This window comes from Nelumbo lutea, chromosome 7 (assembly GCF_056320005.1).
Source record: "Nelumbo lutea isolate HS-2025 chromosome 7, American lotus-T2T, whole genome shotgun sequence".
NCBI classification, from domain to species: domain Eukaryota; kingdom Viridiplantae; phylum Streptophyta; class Magnoliopsida; order Proteales; family Nelumbonaceae; genus Nelumbo; species Nelumbo lutea.
Genome location: NC_142690.1, coordinates 3,071,236 through 3,089,001, shown reverse-complemented (window position 1 = coordinate 3,089,001; position 17,766 = coordinate 3,071,236). Strand labels below are relative to the sequence as shown.

Here is a 17,766-nt window from a genome sequence, read left to right as displayed (position 1 = left end):
AGATATTCCCAATACACAGCAGAGATGTGCTATGAGGAGGAGATGTGATCTCACCTATTGGAACAAAGTTACCTAATTTTCTAAGTGAGGCTGAAGAAAATCTAGTTTTAACCAAGTTTTGAGCCTTTGGATTGTACATCTTTTGGACTTGATGATATACCATTTGATTGTTTGGCATTTTCATCCATATTTGTAATTCTGAATATGGTATGTGCTGGTCTAGATTTAAGATTTTCATGGTTTCTTGCTTAGTTGCTTTGGTTATTGCACAAAAAGAGACATACATGTGCAAACACATTATGATTTGCAGGTTTAAAATTGTTATACAAATATCAAAGTTGACTAGCAAATGCATCTATTCTCACTACAATGCACTGAAGATATCAAGGTTGGAAAATTGAATTTCATTATAGTTCCATAAATGAGCGGTACTTGCTTCATTTAAGTCATTCATAATCCAAAATATAAAAGAAAAATAACTTAGATTATACTCTTGAAGATTATTTTTGAATATGGTCAACTGAAAATTTTGTCGTAAGTTTAGTCTTTAAACATTTATTCATTTTCGTTGGTTTTATGACATTTTTCCATCCATGTCCATTGGAAAATGACTTCATTAATTAGCCCATTTAGTGTTTTAACTTTTGAGAGTTCTATTCTTGATTTTTTGACTCCTTATGGTGGTTTGAAGACCTAGTAGTGGCCTAAATGAGATTTGTTCTTGCACTTTGGATTTTCATGTAGGCTTCATTCGTTTCTAGGAAGTAGGGGCAGGTAACTTGGTAGGTTCCACCAAAAAGAAATAAAATACATGCTTGTTTTTCAATATTAGCGGGTCCCATGAAAAAGAATGATTCCCAAACAGTCATCTACTTGGGCATTTGCTTAGACTTCGGGTAAATTAATTATCCATGCATATCAAAAATTGCTAATATGTGATGGGATACTATTGTCCATTCAATAATGCCAATTTTTTGGATTAAAGTCATTGTACACTTTTACTTATGGAATAAAAGAACATTGTTATCTGGATACATGTTTTCTAATAAACATTTGTCCGAATAAGTGCATTTACTCATGTAAGTCATTTATCAAGACGCTAACGAGGCCATAAAGTGTTGAGGACTTAGTTCTTTTTGCCATTCATTGTAAAGGAGTACAACATAGAACAAAAGAGTGTATGTACAATAGTCAATAGATGGCACTAGAATTCTTTCTCCCTTAGTAAATTCATCCAAGTCAATAACATTGGCAATAATGGAAATTGATGTTTGCACGGGTGGTTGTTTTTACAAGAGAAAATGTTGCAATGTTGGTTCATTGTACTTCTTATGTTTTACAAATTGAACGAAGATGAAATTCATCTCTTTTTTTTTTATCTCCTTTTCTTTTTGCTTCTATTGCTTCCATTGTTGTTATTGTGTATTTATGTATATTGATTGTTGAATACATGGTGGGGGAGTGTAAATGATACATAGAAAATCAAATGAGCAATAGAGAAAAATATATATAAAGAGAGAGCAATAGAGAAAACATTGAATATAGATAGAATGAAGAGAAATAAGCTAGTTGCATACCAAACATAGAAATCTCGTGATAGTCTAGCATGCCTATATATGTGAAGAATTTATAATGCCTATATATATATATAAATAGTTATTTTTAAACAATCCCTACACTCTAAAAAATGTATTCCAACAATATCCATATGATGCCCTTTAATGCTTTCAAAAAATTTGTGTATTCAAGGGTATCTGGATATATCAATACTAATATGACATGCCCGATATGGGGTGTATTATATTAACACCTTAATCCTTGGGATCATTATGAATCTTCTTTTCTGATTTACAAACAAGGTGTATTTTAGTCTCTCCTTCAATTTTCTAATATTCTCTTAAACTTATATTGACTTGTCAATACCTTTAGGTTTTATACTCTCTTGCTAGACATTTTTATTTATAATATGCTAGTAATAGGTAAAGATGTAAATCACATGCTATACATGTATAGAAGTAAAAGGTAAAGATGTAAAATTAACAACTTGACATAATATATATATTAAAGGAAGGCTTCTAGTAGACATGTGGCTTTTTCAAATTTAGATACATGGCATTTTTTGAGAAGTTGATGTTCAAGCCCACAACCCACTACTACCATTCATACAAGTGTCATTTTCATTTTCTAGAAAGCTAGATAGGTGGCAAATTTTGAGAAATTCTTGCTAAAGCCCACAACCCACTATCATGCTATAACCCCCCACCATTCAGACACATGACTTTCTCATTTTTTTTGGAAAATTAGACACATAACATTTTATGAAAAGTGGTTATCCACAATCCACTACCACCATTTTCAATCCATTCATAAAAAAATATAGAAAATGTAAAAGTGGTTATCCACTACCACTTCTGCCTATATTCTATCAATCTCAATTAATTATTAATTCTTTAAATAATAACAAAAGAAAACTATAAATATTTTAATAATTATTAAAAAATTATTTTTTAAAATTTTAATAATTATTTAAAATATTAATAAATATAAATTTAACATTATTGATTCCATATTATAAATTTAACGTAACTAATTCCCCGTACTTACTACGAGGTCATTCAGTAGTTATATAATCAAATTTTAACTTTTATGACCTGCACGGAAAGGAAGGTCAAGACAATTTTAATTATATACATTTGGTCAAGCCAGTGTTGGTGACAATTAACGATGAGCATATTCACTAATTTTTATATAACAAAAATGCCATGGTTAATTTTCTACCCTAGTTTATGGTCATTTAATTTAATTTATCTCACAAACACCAAATGATTCAATTCAAAGGATACGGTTGAATAGAGAAGCATCTTTGTAATCTTGCTAAAACTGTTTGTTTTGCCATGGCAAATATTAAAAATTAGGGTAAGAGAATATTAGAAAAGGGAAGGAGAGTTTCACATAATAACTCTTTTTTTATGGGTAAGGCAAACGAGTCATAGTCCAATCATCCAGGATACTGGACCAATTATGATATGAAATATGTAGGACTCAATGGTGTGAAGCTGACGTTATATATGGAGATCGAAGTTGAATCAGTTTTACTTTACGAGTAGAACTGTTGGCGATTCGATCTCCAATTGATGCCTAATGAAAAAAATCCAATCCACCGTATTATTATATAAAAGTAGGACCCACTTAACCCGGGGCCCACCTTCGGGACGATCGCGCTCACACTAAAGTGAGCCCGGATTTCCTGCCCACGCGAGAAGCTCTCTCTCTCCAGTCTCCTCCCTTCCCAGAATCTTCGGTCCTTCTATTTTCCGGGCACGGTGTCCATACAATAGATGTAACAGCGCTTTTCGATGGAAATGGTTTTGGTAGCTGAACCCTAATTCTTCCTCACGGTGTTACATTTGTTGAACATACAAAGTGCGTCGCCGAATCGACGGATCGCATTCTCTGAGGATGTTTTGTTGTTGAGCGGATATCTTATTTGAGTATTCTGGTTTTCGTGATACTAGGAGGTTAGATTAAGGTTTGTTTCTTGCTTTGAGTGTTGTTTTTTTTTTTGAAGGACGGATTTTTCGTTGTTTTGTGGAGTTGTTTTTCTGGTGGTTGTTAGGAAAAGCTATTTTTCTTCTCCTAATGTGTTTTTCGTTTTGCTAAATCTCAGCGGAATTGGGGGTTCTGGGGTGGAGGCCGGAGGGTAACTCTTGAGCCTCAGAGACTCTGAGAAATGGAGAATTCAAGGGTTTCGAGAGATAATTTTGGTGTAGAAAGTGGCTCTAGATTTTCTTGTCATAGAAGCAAGTCGTTAGGTTTCCAGACTACCCAAGGGACGGCTCAACAGTTATGGAACGGAGAATTTGGATTTAGTGGGAACGATCGGAGGTTTGCTTTTTCGCGCCAATCTTCCTTCCATCAATCGGCTGAACCTCATACACCAATTTCAATAATTTCGAATGATTCCATTCGGCCTCTGCTTTCTCGGAGCGATTCCAGCATCAATATTCCGCAGGGCAGTTATCCGCAACTAGAAAACGAGAATATCTGGAAGGGAACCGAAAAGTCTTATTTCAGAGAGGCAGATGGTTCATCCGAGAATTTTTCTTTTCTGTTATTTGTATTTTCTGCTTTTCAGATTATTAGATCAGGTAGCCGGCCTATGAAGCGGCTTTTGATGATGATCTGGCTTAATGTAGCTTATTCTACGGCAGAGCTATGTATAGGTCTCTTCACTGGGCGTGTAGGTAAGGACAGTGATCTTGTCCTGCTTCCAGATCTCATTTTCTGTTTTAAGTAATTTGTTTCCACAGAAAATATCTCCTGTTTAGAAATGATTTTCGAGGCGTGGAGATTAAGAATTTAAAGCTGCAGGTTTACATTAAACACACCAGAGCCCTGACAATACCCCCTGTAAATTACTCTGTTCCGAAAACCAATTAAATTTCTAAGTACTATCTGGGTGTAAACTGAAAAGGGGCCTGTTCTATAATTAAGAGCCTATTTGATTAGGTGATGTATAAACATCCGGGTTTACTCTTGAATGTGCGTTTTTTTTTGGTTTTCAAACCTCAGGATATTATCTGTTATCACCTATTGGGTTCATTCTGTAATTCAGTAAATCTTATATACTACAGTAGTGTGATTTTTTCTGGTTCGCCTTTTATGTTCTAATTTGCGTATTTCCCTTTCCTGTTTGCTTCTTATTTTCAGGTCTGGTCTCTGATGCATTCCATCTGACCTTTGGTTGTGGTCTATTAACATTTTCATTGTTTGCAATGGCTGCTTCCCGAAAGAAGCCTGATGGAGTCTACACTTACGGGTGAGATTAGAGTTTCCCTCTTTATGGTGATCTGGAAATTATTGCAGTTCATTTTCACATATATAGTTTGCAAAAACGGTGTGTAAAATATATAAAATTCTAGAGTGGTGGTGGCTGAACAGGACTAGTGTAGCCTACCTGTACCTCATGTAGTTGGGACAAGGCTTCGTTGAGTTGAGTTGTAAGGATGATAATTTGTTATTTGCAGAATGTCTTTTGTCAGCAGAATTGTTAAATAAACAATACTTTTTGTAGAGGTAGTGATGCTTATCTACATGAGAAGATTTTATTTACAATCAGGGTTTGGTATTGTGGGTTGTAATTTCCATGCAGATGTTTTTGGTAAGTTTAAGTGTTTGTATTGCAACTGTACAAGTAAGAAGGTACCAATAAAATAGTATAAGTAAGAAGGAACAATAAGTTCCATATACAAGCCTTAAATGGTGCTTACTTCTTAGTATACTCATATACAGGATATACAATCCATACAGACTCACCAGACAGGAAAATGATGATGTGCCATTTGTTAAATAAACTAGAAAAAAAGATAAGCACTTGAATCTGACAAAATATATGCCCAGGCTTGAGCGTATTCATTTCTGTAGGAGCCATCCATTTATATTGAAATAGTATAAGTAAGAAGGTACCGATAAAAAAAGTACAAGTAAGAAAGGACCATAAGTTCCATTGACACAAAGCTTAAATGGTCCTTACTCTTTAGTATATTCATATACAGGATATACAATCCATACAACCTCATTATACTGGAGAATGACAATGTGCCAGTTGTTAATTAAAGTAGAAAAAAAGATAAGCACTAGAAATCTGACAAAATATATGCCCAGGAGTGAGCATCTTCATTTCTGGAAGAACCATCCGTGCTCTTTCAAATAGTTTGATAAAACGCCTGATCTGATAAGAGAAGGGACACAAGGGGGAGGGGGTAACTGTAGATTCTTTGTTTGCTTGGAATAAGGAGCACTCAGTATGAATATCCCTTCCTCTAGAGATAAGGTGAATATCACATTCCAATTGTAAAGCTTGTATCTTAGACTCAAAGATTTCTTGGATCTTTTTCTTTTATGTTTTCCCCTTTGGTAGTAGCTCTTCATAGAAAAGTCATCAAAAAGAAAAAAAAGAACTAATATGGAAAGAAAATCCTGGCGATGGCTAAACCTTGTTTTAAACAGCATGCCTAGGGTCACAGTCACAGGTGAGGCTCATTTTGTGTGGTATGCCTTGCATGAATACAGGTGCACATCACCTGACTTGTTTCTAGTTTTGATGAATTAACCTTGAACTTAATGTTGAATTGGTAAGCTATTAGATTGTAGGTTGTACTTATGGTGTGTTCAAACAGTTTTCTTATGTAGAAGTTGAGTGTACTAGGCTGCAAGTTAAATAATATGATGCTCTAACTATTAAGCTAATCGGCCTTTTGAAGTTTTTAATTTCTTTCAGAATTTAGATTTTCATATACTTGTATATTAAGTTTTTCCTTTTGTGTTTGCCCTAAAGTAGCACCTCACTTTGTTCAGGCTTGTGCTTTGCCTTGTACTTTATGCTTCACATTGCACCTTGCACCTTGTGCCTCAGGTTCTAGGAACTTCTTGCATTTTAGTTGTGCTTTTTGTTTTTAAAACATTGAGTTACACAAATTTTATTGCTAACAAGTGTGGATCAAAGACACTTTGAGTATTAATGGGTCTTTTTGGTGCTGTGGGTTTTGGAAGGAGCACAAATAAGACTTGGCTTATAAAAATGACTTGGATGAATTTGGGTGGTTTACAAAAAAATTGTTATTACCATTATGGGACTATCAAGTGTCTCCTATCGTCATAGCTGGCCAAGTGTACATGCAGCTTTTATATATGCTAATAATGGATAAAGAAACTTTTGGGAATCATATGCATTAGAGTACTGGAAAGATGATTTGGTAGGATAATTAGGAAGTATATTGATAGTGGCCATGGTAATACAAGAAAAAAAATACTTCCGTAAATTTTTGGAGTTGGTCATCTACGAGGATTTTGTAGATAAAAAGCTTCGTTGCCCTTTTAACTTACTTTTTTGGTTGTTAATACCATATGTTTTTAAATATTGGTTGTCTACATTTTTTTTTGATCGGTAATATTAATAATATTGATTATCTACACTCTGTTGATTTAATGATTCTATGTATTTTGTTTATTTTGTTTCAGGTACAAAAGGCTAGAGGTTTTATCTGCATTTACTAATGCTGTACGTACCTGACATTTTATTGCTGATGGTGGCTTTTTTTCTCTTTTTGAAAATTAATTAATCAAGTTTTATTACATTAAAAAAATACTATTTGGCATTCTTAGAAAGTTGGTGTCAATAGTACATGGAAATACTGGCCAAGGGAGAACTTAAATTGGACATAGAATTGCAAATGATAGACCATGCACCTATACTACACCTTTAAGTTAGAAATGCTTGTGAATGTTCTCCTTGAAGTTTATTGACTGAATTATTGGCTTTAGGAGGAATATGCACTTGTTGGCTGATGGATGAAGTGGAAGTAACATATGGACAGACATTAGGTAGCTCTTGTATCATTGAATATGACTGACAATGACCAAAACCCAAAAATCTTTTAATACTTTTTGGTGCAGGGACAGAAGTTGGGAAAAGGAAATCCAAACCCATTCCTTTCCCTTAGTCTGTATGAACCTTCAAGTGGCTTTTCCAATGAGCTAGGGGTTAGATTTTGTTAATTCATCTTAATTGGACTCAATTTTATATTGCTATAAAGTTGTACTAGCAAGTCTAATCCTATTAAGTTGTAAAGTTCAACCTAGAGGAAATGAACTTAGACTCGTTATAGTTTAAGTTTGACCAACTAAAAAAAGGGTCCCATGTGCTGAGTAAGAGATTCTCTCAATAAAACTAGTCAAATATTTTTCAGAAATTTGATTAGGGAAGCAAGACAATTAAATGATGCATTGGAAGCAGAACTTATCTGAATACCCTGTTAGCTAACTCTTTTACCGACTCCTTGGCTTGCCAAGGAGTTAATTAACAGTTTCTGATGGGGAGGGGACTACCAACTGGGTTAAGGGAAAGTTTATTTGTTACAATTAATAAGGTTTTCTGTTACCTATCAAAAGAAAAAAAAAACATTGCACATATGTATGGCATTGCATATATCATGCTGTTTAACCTTGGTTGTGAAAAGTCAAGAGAATCTACTGATGGTATGAATTTTAAGAGATATTCTCTATATGCTTGATATTGTTTTATCTCAAAGCTACAGTTGTTTCTTCAGTAAAAGAACAACAGTTGCCTTATTGTTACTACTGTTTTTTCTGCATCTGGGCTAACATATGAATATAAATTGTTTTTTTCCTGCTGCTTGTGTAGACAGCTGTTCCTTTTGTTCTTGTCATTCTCATTAGCTGTGGAAGCACTTCATGCATTCATACAAGATGAATCTGAGCACAAGTAAGTAGCTTGTTTTAGAATTGATGGAAAGTTGATAATTACATTCGAGGGTCTCTACTTGGAAACAATTTCTGAAAACACATGCCTTGATTTATTAAAAGCATGGCTAACACCGTCAGCATTCAACTACTTTCATTTTATGCTTCACAATTCATTTAATGCAGCAGTATAAGATAATAGGTGTGGATCATAATTGAAACAAGGCATTTACTTGTTACTAGGATCAGAGCCTGGCAGCAATTGTGCATCTACAATGGCAAAATAAGTTCTTGCAGTGGCTTGTGAGCCTGAAAGAACTTTTACTTCATGGCACTTGGGGATAGGATTTATATGGTTTGTGATGATTGCCTTGGATTTGGGGTCTCTACCTGCATTGTAGGGTTTGATTTAGGGTACCTTTGCTGGATGGGTAGATAACAGTTTCAAGTACTCTTTATCAAAGGGCATCCAGAGAATTCAATAGTCAATCAACACCAACCGACAAAACATATCTTACTTACAAAAACCTCTTCATCAGTCAACTAGATGGTTCAAAACTTCATCATGAACATGAAATTAAGTGGAGTATTCCATTTCCTGCAGTATATTAAGGTGAAAAGCATGTTGTTATTTTTTTCAATCCGATTTACACTTTAATTTGAAGTTACTCCAATGTTCTACCTCTAGTTCTCTTGAACACTTAGCAAATCCTTCCCAACTACATATTTCCAGAGAGAGTCTTATTTAAGTAACTACAACTCTACAAAGATGGGATTAAAAGATAGAAGCTGTTTGACAGTTTGAAGGCATTATTGATTAGTTGATCTTCTTTCTGTTTAAGGACCTTGTCACACTTCTAGATAACTAGTTTGGTGGAGCATACCACTCAGTCACCTAGCCATGATCCCATAGCTAGGAGATGACTAAGACTATACTTCTAATCAATCTCTTAGTCTGCTTGTTTATTCATTCTCTTAATAAAAGATATTTTTTTTGATAAGTAAAGGAAAAATTTAATAAAAGATGTTTTTTGAAAGATAATTAAAATTATAAAACCATTTTTGTAGGAATTAAGAATTCAAGACCCTAACATGGACTTGTTTGGGCTTGCCTTAAGGGGTTTGGTACAAAGGCAGCTCATCGTATTAGTAATGAAATACGTTTAACATCACATTAGCTATTTCAAATAATGCAATTGGAAAAGAAATAAAGAAATTGAAAGTTTGGCTTGCATTTTCACTCTGAATATCTTTTATATGTTATGTTTACGTATTTTGATTTGAGCTAGTAGGCTTTTTGAAACATTTGCTTTAAAATTAAAGTTTGTATTTTTTTAATTAATACTATTTTAAATATTTTCTTAATTTATTTTGATTTTTTGGCATTTGTCACAATACTTTTTTTTGTTTTGTTTTTTAGTTTTTAAAAGAATTCCACCTTGCTTCAAAAAGCCACACGCTGTGGGCATAGAATACCCTTTGCACTATGCTGTGCCATGCTTTTAAACTGATTTGCTCACATACAGGTCTTATAGCCCCAAGAAAAAAGAAGATTCTTATATTGGGTCCCATAGCTCTAGAGTGATGATAATTGCTTGCATATTAACAACATTGATCTTTTACAAATACACACGTGGTTTATTTGTTTCTGGTTTCTTTCTTATGTTTTTTATTTAGGTTTGTATTGACATTTCCTGGTATCTACTTCTAGGCATTATTTAATTGTATCTGCGGTGACAAATTTATTAGTGAATCTTCTCGGGGTTTGGTTCTTCAGGAATTATGCTCGTATTAATCTTGGTAAGTTTTCTCTGAGAAGTTCTTTCAGATGTACTTATTTCTTATTACTGAATCCATTTAAGGTTGTGTTATGGGGATTCTTTATATACTTCGAAGTTATTTGATCATGTATCTAGCTATTTTGAATTGTGAACCGTGGAGGCTATTTGGAATGAGATTGGTGTAAGCAATTGAAACATACTTCCCTTTGATAGATAATGTGAATGTGTTTTTAGCAATGCTCAGAGAACCGGACTTGGCATAGAACCGGAGAAGGGAGAGAGGTTCACGGGTCAGAGGTTCAATCGAGGTTGAACTGTGATGATGTCGCATATATGTATATTTACTATGGCTTATGTGAATACTATATATAATATATTTTACAACTTTTAATTTATTTAAATATGGTGGATGGATGGAAAATTCCTTAATTTTTAAAGAAAATGGCCAGGGTTCAAGTCCCATAATTTACATTTCTTTAAAATATGTGCATAATAAAGTAATGCATACAGTAAAGAGTTATTAAATAGCATAAGTGAAGGGTGGGCTAGTGATAATTAAGCAATATATGAAACTAAGAGGTCATTGATAAAAAAAATATGCAAATAAGAGGTCATGGGTTCAAGTCTTCTCAAACTAATTTTAAAATTTCATGTGTTTAATGGCCCGGGTGGTTTTATGAAGCTGGCATTGGTTCACCAGTTGTCCGGTTAAACCATCCGGTCAGTTGGTTTTCACCGGTTTTTTAGTAAACATAGTTATTGGGGTGTGATTGAACCAGGCCTTGGGCCATGGTTCAACTGGTCCAACCGGCCGGTCCAGCCCGATTTTCTAAACTCTGGTTTTTAGAGAACAGAAAAAGGAAATGCAACAATCTAGTTCCTCATTAAAAAAATCAAGTTCCTCAAAATAAGAGACGAACTCAGAAACCCTTGACAGGAGACTGGAGTGATCATGGGGGGCTGGGCTGGGATTAGCACCCATCATGATAAAGGCTTCAGCCTAAGCCTGGTCTGCACCCTGGGCCTAAGTTACAAGTCAGGGACTGGCCCTACATGCTTACATGGGCCCGGGATAGACTTATGTGCCTTTTGGGCCTAATGAAAAAATTAATTAGTTAGAAGATTTTAAATTAAAAGATATATGATGCATGAAAAAAAAACATTACACAAGCCCAAACTAGGCTGGGCTTGGCTAGGTCTTAGGCCTATTGCACAAAAATAAAGGCAATGGGCCTGATTTAATTCATAAACTTGGTTTAGCTTGCCTTACCTATCCATTTAGAGCCGAAGGCAAGGCCTTCATTCCCATTCTTGAGCAATGTGGGACCTGGAACAACACAATACTGAGTGTTGCCATTGAAGTGTTGGCCCAGCACTGGTTGTGGGCCAGGCTGGGCTTGCACACAAAAACCTGGGCCCGGAAATTTGCGGACTGGGTTTCTGGGCCAGGCCAAGAATGATCACCCCTACATGAAATTAACATAATGACAGAGAAAAGTGCATTCATACACAGAAAATACTACTAACTTGGGTAGAACCCTCAAAACAGGTCACCCTATCCTCACATGGTAATATTATCTGCCAATGAAATTAGTTAACTACAGTATCTTTTTAATTGATACATTCATTCCAGATGCCAATGACTTAGTTGTTTAATGATTTGACAAAGTGGTCATTGTCCAGTCATCCCTTGACTCATTCATCCATTCACTATTTGTGCTTCCCCCTCAACCTCCATTTGGTTTACAGCCCTGTTTAAAGCCTAGAACTGATGCCACTGTTTCATCCAATCATGATTTTACAACACTGTTCTATCTGATATCTCCAAATATCCCTGCTATCTCCACCCTGAAGCACATTTATTTTTTGGTGTCAACCAATCAAGGTGATGTGGTTAACCTTTCCACCTTAGACTTTATAAATAACTGACAAAAAACCTAGATGGTTGGATTAGGGGGTGGTGGGCATAGAAATCTTATCCTTTGGGAGAAGCTACGCATGAAACTCAATCATCTCCAGCTGGCTTCCCCCTCCTCGCCAACAACTAACAAAATAATGTATACTTGCAAAATATTGACTGAATTCAAATGGATTAGGAGTGCAAATGGTTAGCTGACTCCTTAGCAAAAACAAGGGGTTATGAGGCAACAATTGTTTTGGGCATCCGTGTAACTTGGGTTATAAAGGGATTGACAGTTTGACACCACAGACAATCAAGTTGTATTAATCATTCCTACTTTTAATTTAATAAAATGAATTTACTTTTGCTGATCAACAAGAAAAAAAAGGAAATATTGACTGAAGGTCATTGTCTCAGCTTGAATTTACTTGCTTTGGCATCCAAGAGCACTTTGCAATCTAGGCTTCAAGAATACAGACTTAAATGTTTCATTACCTTGAAGGTCACAACCAGTGCTGGCTAATACATCAGCTATACTTTCACACATTGAGCACATGGTTAAAAATGATATTCGGATTAAAGTTCCTAGTTGTGACCACTCTGTTTTTTTTATGTTAAGGATAAGAAATAGAGAGTTAATTTTGGCATCTATTACCATTATACCCATACCTAATCCCATCAATAACAGTTCTGCCTCTTTCTTTTTTCATATGTCTATTCTAATTGAAAAATGAGTATTGAATTCTTATAGATACTTTTTACAGTGACCCTTAGTTTGGTATTCCTTTTATAAACAGCTTGATTGGCTTAAAAGGGGCAGGGAGTTGTCCTTGAATCCGATATATATCCTACTACCCTGTCATTCATCTTTGAGCTTCAATGTTAAATCTGCAGCATCCTCTACTTTGTAGCACTCTGAGTACCTTCACAAACATCTTATTGTAGCCTGGATCACCAGTTGCAATCACTAGGACAATCATATCAATTTCCTTGGAGCAAATCCAGCATGTGTGTATTTGTGCCAGGGTCGGGGGCAGTCAGGCACTCAAATCTGCTGGCATGTGATGCATGACCTGTTCTTGGTTCCTATACTTTGTAACAGGACAAACATGAAACACCCATTCGGGAACACTTTATGCCTATGATATCTCAAGGTTATTGTAATTGTCTCCATCAAAAGATGTGCTTTTATCTCTGGGAGAACCACCTACTGTATTTTGTTTTCTCTACTCTGTTAAGAAACATGAAATACCCCTACAGGAATGCCTTCTGCCTATGATATCCCAAGGGTTTTATAATTGTGATCATCAAAAGATGTATTTCTATCTTTAGAAGAACTGCCTACTGTATTGTTTCTCTACACTGTTAATCTTATTCATCCTGTTTGGCTGATTCATTAGTCAATCAGGGAGTTCACAGGCAGCAACTTTTTTGGGCTTTATTGTAGCACTATGTGAAACAATAAAGCCTTCTGCCTATGATATCCCAAGGGTTTTATAATTGTGACCATCAAAAGATGTATTTCTATCTTTAAAAGAACTGCCTACTGTATTGTTTCTCTACACTGTTAATCTTATTCATCCTGTTTGGCTGATTCATTAGCCAATCAGGATGTTCACAGGCAGCAGCTTTTTTGGGCTTTATTGTAGCACTATTTGAAACAATGACTGTGTTTCTGTTATACCGTGACTCTGTTCTATTAATTTAAATAAACTTCCTCTTTTCTGATAAAAAAAATCTTCTTCATCCTGTTTTCTTTACACTATGTTGATCTTATGTACCTTGGTGCAGTCTACCGGAATGCTGAAGATATGAACTATCATTCTGTCTGTTTACATGTTCTTGCAGATTCTATTCGTAGGTATAAATGCTCTCTCTCTCTCTCTCTGTCTCGCACTCTGGTTTCTATATATACTGTTTCCATTTGCATTAAATATATGCTTTGTTTTTAAAAAACACAACTAAAATTGGTGTATGTTGATTGTTCAGTGCAGGTTTAATCCTAGCATCCTGGTTTCTTACCCTTGGGTAAATTGTTTCTTTCTTTTGTGTTCTGTATTTTCTCCGATTTGTCAGAGCATTTTGATCATTTAGTGAGATTGACATTTCGTGGTCCCGTGTGAGTTGCAGCACTAAAGACCAAATGAGTACTGCTATTTTCATATTCTGGGAAATACAAAATGTATCATGTACAAAACGAAACATTCCTCTCGAAGGTTGGTGTGGTTAATATCTTCCATTGTCTTGTTTTCAGGGTCAAGAATGCTGAGGTATTGTGCCTGGGACTGGTTTCAGTAACAGTGTTTATGCTTGTCATACCTCTGTTTAGAACAACTGGTGGCATATTGCTCCAGATGGCACCACCTAACATACCCTCTTCAGCTTTAAGCAAATGCCACAGACAAGTAATTATATCCTTAATTTGCATTTTTCTTAGTAATTTAAAACTATTTTTTGTTGGTATTCATATACTTCAATAACAAAATAATTTTTGTTTAGATTACTGCTCTTGAGGGTGTAAATGAAGTTTCTGAGGCTCGCTTTTGGGAATTGGTACCTGGCCATGTTGTTGGGTCACTCTCATTACAGGTAAAGAAGCAAATTACTTTTAGGTTGTTTTTTTATAGTGTGACTTCTAAACCATTGCTGTCTTATTGTGGCCTGACATCCATGGACTTTATAAACATGTTTTTGCATGCAATGTTTGCAGAATTATGCTATGGTTTTAACCATGATCCATGTGGTATGCCATTGTAACCATATAGAGAACGAATGCATCTTGGGCTAGAGTCTTGGAGAACCTCTTAATCTGACTCAGCTCGAAGTGCAACCTAATCAATTTAAGTGTGGTTAATTTGCATATGTTACGTATTTTTGTAAATTATTTTAGGTATGACTGTTTTAAAAGGTGTGCCTCGTGTATACAGGCATGGTGCATTTTAAGTCACGCACCTGACTTCAACCTAGGTGCAGCTCCTTTCAAAAGGTGCATGCCTGGGTTGCATTGCACCTTCGCCCAAGCATTTGCCTTTTAAGTTTGCTGTTTTGGTTACTTTTTTATATGGCTTTTTGTGTTTTATATCTTTGTAATAGTTTGACAAATTCTAAATTGCCTTTTGTTGGTGGGTGCTTGTGCGCTAATGAGGATCTATTAACTTTTAATAGAAATAGAAAACAAAGACCTTTTGAATACTGAAAATCCTCATTATTACAGATGGGATCTTGGATGGAAAATTTTCCAATAAAGAAGCAATAACAATACAATGATCTTTGATCCCTAACCTTAAAACAGAATGAACAAAATCATAAAACCAATCTCTTTCACAGTTAGGAGATCAACATGTTTGAGAATTTCACTTTAGAGTGCGTTACCTTTTGAATACCGAAAACCCTCATTATTACAGATGGGATCTTGGATGGCAAAATTTCCAATAAAGAAGCAATAACAATACAATGATCTTTGATCCCTAACCTTAAAACAGAATGAACAAAATCATAAAACCAATCTCTTATACAGTTAGGAGATAAACATGTTTGAGAATTTCACTTTAGAGTGCGTGAAGTATTAGATACAATCTACAGTTTGTATGAGCTTCCACTTTGAATTTGTTTTGTATATTATGCTTGTGCATTTTGGTTTTATCTAATAAGCTTTTTAAAACATTTAATTTCTTTTAGTTTCACATTTTTATGTATTATCTTTTAGTTTATTATAAAAAATTTGTGCCTTGTTTCATTCATGCACACCTTGCTCCTTGCACATTGGGTGCTAGAAGGCCCTTGCATTTTTTTTCTTGCACCTAGAGGTTTCTTCGGTTTGAAGTAGCAAGTTTCAACCTCTTTGACTCATTATCTTCTTATTTTTCCATATGTATTTTCAAATAGAAACAAACATAGGGTTTTAGTTGGGTTAGGTAGCATGAGGACTAAAATTTAACACAGCCTAATTCTAGTCTGGTCGATAATTTTCAAGCCTAAGAATGGAGGGCCCAAGACCAACCCAACATGGTCTAATGTTTCTCTCATTATGTCGGGCTTGGGTTCAAGCATTTAGCCTGTCAAGTTGTATTACCAGTACCAGTGCAGACCCTTTGTGGTGTTGTATATATAAATAAAGTCCCCTACGTAATGATTTCCTTTACCATTTTGACTGCCATTCGACGATTACTAATTGGGGTAAATACCGGTTTCGGTAATCTAGGCACATCCCTTGTTAAAAGACAGAAGGTACACCCTGTGCCTTTTCCAAACATCACCTTCGGCCTATTAATTAGGGTGTAATGGGGTGTGCTCTAATCACAACTCCAAATCCTTTTTTTTATGCATCTGCGAAGTTTTACTTTTAATATTGCTTGGGGCTGAATAGGCCAAAAATGATATGCATCTGTATACTTTAATAGGGGTAGCAGTTGTTTTATTCAAAGGGGATGTGCCCTAACCACTACCATCCTAGTTTGCTCAAACCTGTCATGACTTATGCGTGGTGCTTATGTTTGGGTCTCTTCATGAAATCCATCACTTTTTTTTTTTGGTGTAAATTATTGAGCAGTTGCTAATTCTTCTCATTGTACAACATTAATAGGTGAAGAAGGGAGAAGATGATCATCCCATACTCGTGTACGTTTATGGTTTGTATCATGATTTGGGGGTGCAGGACCTTACAGTTCAAATCGACTATTCGTGAGATTCTTCTTTCCCCATCTTTCTGGTGGCAAGTACGTCGTACATTTCAAAAATCCAATCCAGTTTTGCAGTCAGAATGTCAACATAAGCGATGTATCAGTCAGTAGTATCACTAGTCTAAGTGCAAAGAAGATATTGCATTAAAAAATAACACTGGGCAATAAATATATTATATGCTTTTTAATATGCGATGCGTACTGTGTATCAGGTTCGTCATTTATCTTCTTTAGGTTCGACTATATTACTGGAAAGACTTGATACCGGTAAAACTTGTATGGGGATTTTATTTGTTCAAAACACTTCTGGTATCATGTATTTCCAATTGCATAGAGCTTCCCTTTTATCATCCAACATCTTAATGGGCCTACTATTTAATGGGAAAATCATGGGCTAGCAAGAGTGACTGTGAGAACACTGGTATGGGTCTTAAAGGCAACCACTTTGTGTTAAAAAATGCCAAATGCTGGGACCGTACCCAATCTACTCCCAAAAAAACTCCATATAGCCGGTACCAACTTTGGATAATGGCCTTCATCATTTTAACATATGAATCTCCTAAATGGCTAAATGTCATCTTAATCTTTGATTCCTAAGCAGTCGCATGATATAATTACCTTTATGGGTTTCTTTCTCCCATGGCATTTTCAAATAAACAAAGATATATTGAATTCACCATTTATATATTCAGGTTATGTTGTTTTAGGTATTATTAATTGCTGTTTTTACCTGGAATGATTTGAGTTGATCGATGTAAATTAATGAGATATTTATACATTCAAGTTCAGCCAGAATGATTAGACTTAACATCCCACCCAGAAAAATCTACTACACAACAGCCTTGGGCTAAAACGGTCAATCACTGCCCTTGATGACCAGTCCATGAATTTTTTGGTAATACAATTTCTTCTATAATATTAAAAAGCAGATCAGTCCACGAAATGGTGTTCATTATACGGTTCAAATAACTTGCTGCCTTTGTTTGTTTCGGTTCGTAATTATAAATTATTTGATTTGGTTTGAGAATTTTTTAAATTGTGGTTTAATTTATTGAATTTTATAAACTGAATCAAACAGTAAATTATATATATAATATGAATATGTGATATATAAATAATATATATAATATATCTAAGTGGAATG

General features: G+C 35.1%; 1 protein-coding gene across 1 annotated transcript; it reads left to right on the top strand.

The window, feature by feature from the left end:
* The first annotated feature begins 3,203 nt into the window (after window positions 1-3,203).
* On the top strand, window positions 3,204-16,812 carry LOC148844657 (Cation efflux family protein). Its single transcript, XM_088953342.1, has 11 exons — window positions 3,204-3,529; window positions 3,668-4,244; window positions 4,711-4,819; window positions 7,021-7,060; window positions 8,208-8,284; window positions 9,974-10,062; window positions 13,735-13,804; window positions 13,933-13,971; window positions 14,198-14,348; window positions 14,443-14,532; window positions 16,526-16,812. Exons 2-11 carry the CDS (start codon window positions 3,731-3,733, stop codon window positions 16,625-16,627), a joined length of 1,281 nt encoding a protein of 426 aa, XP_088809468.1. The 5' UTR covers window positions 3,204-3,529; window positions 3,668-3,730; the 3' UTR covers window positions 16,628-16,812.
* The last annotated feature ends 954 nt before the right edge of the window (window positions 16,813-17,766 follow it).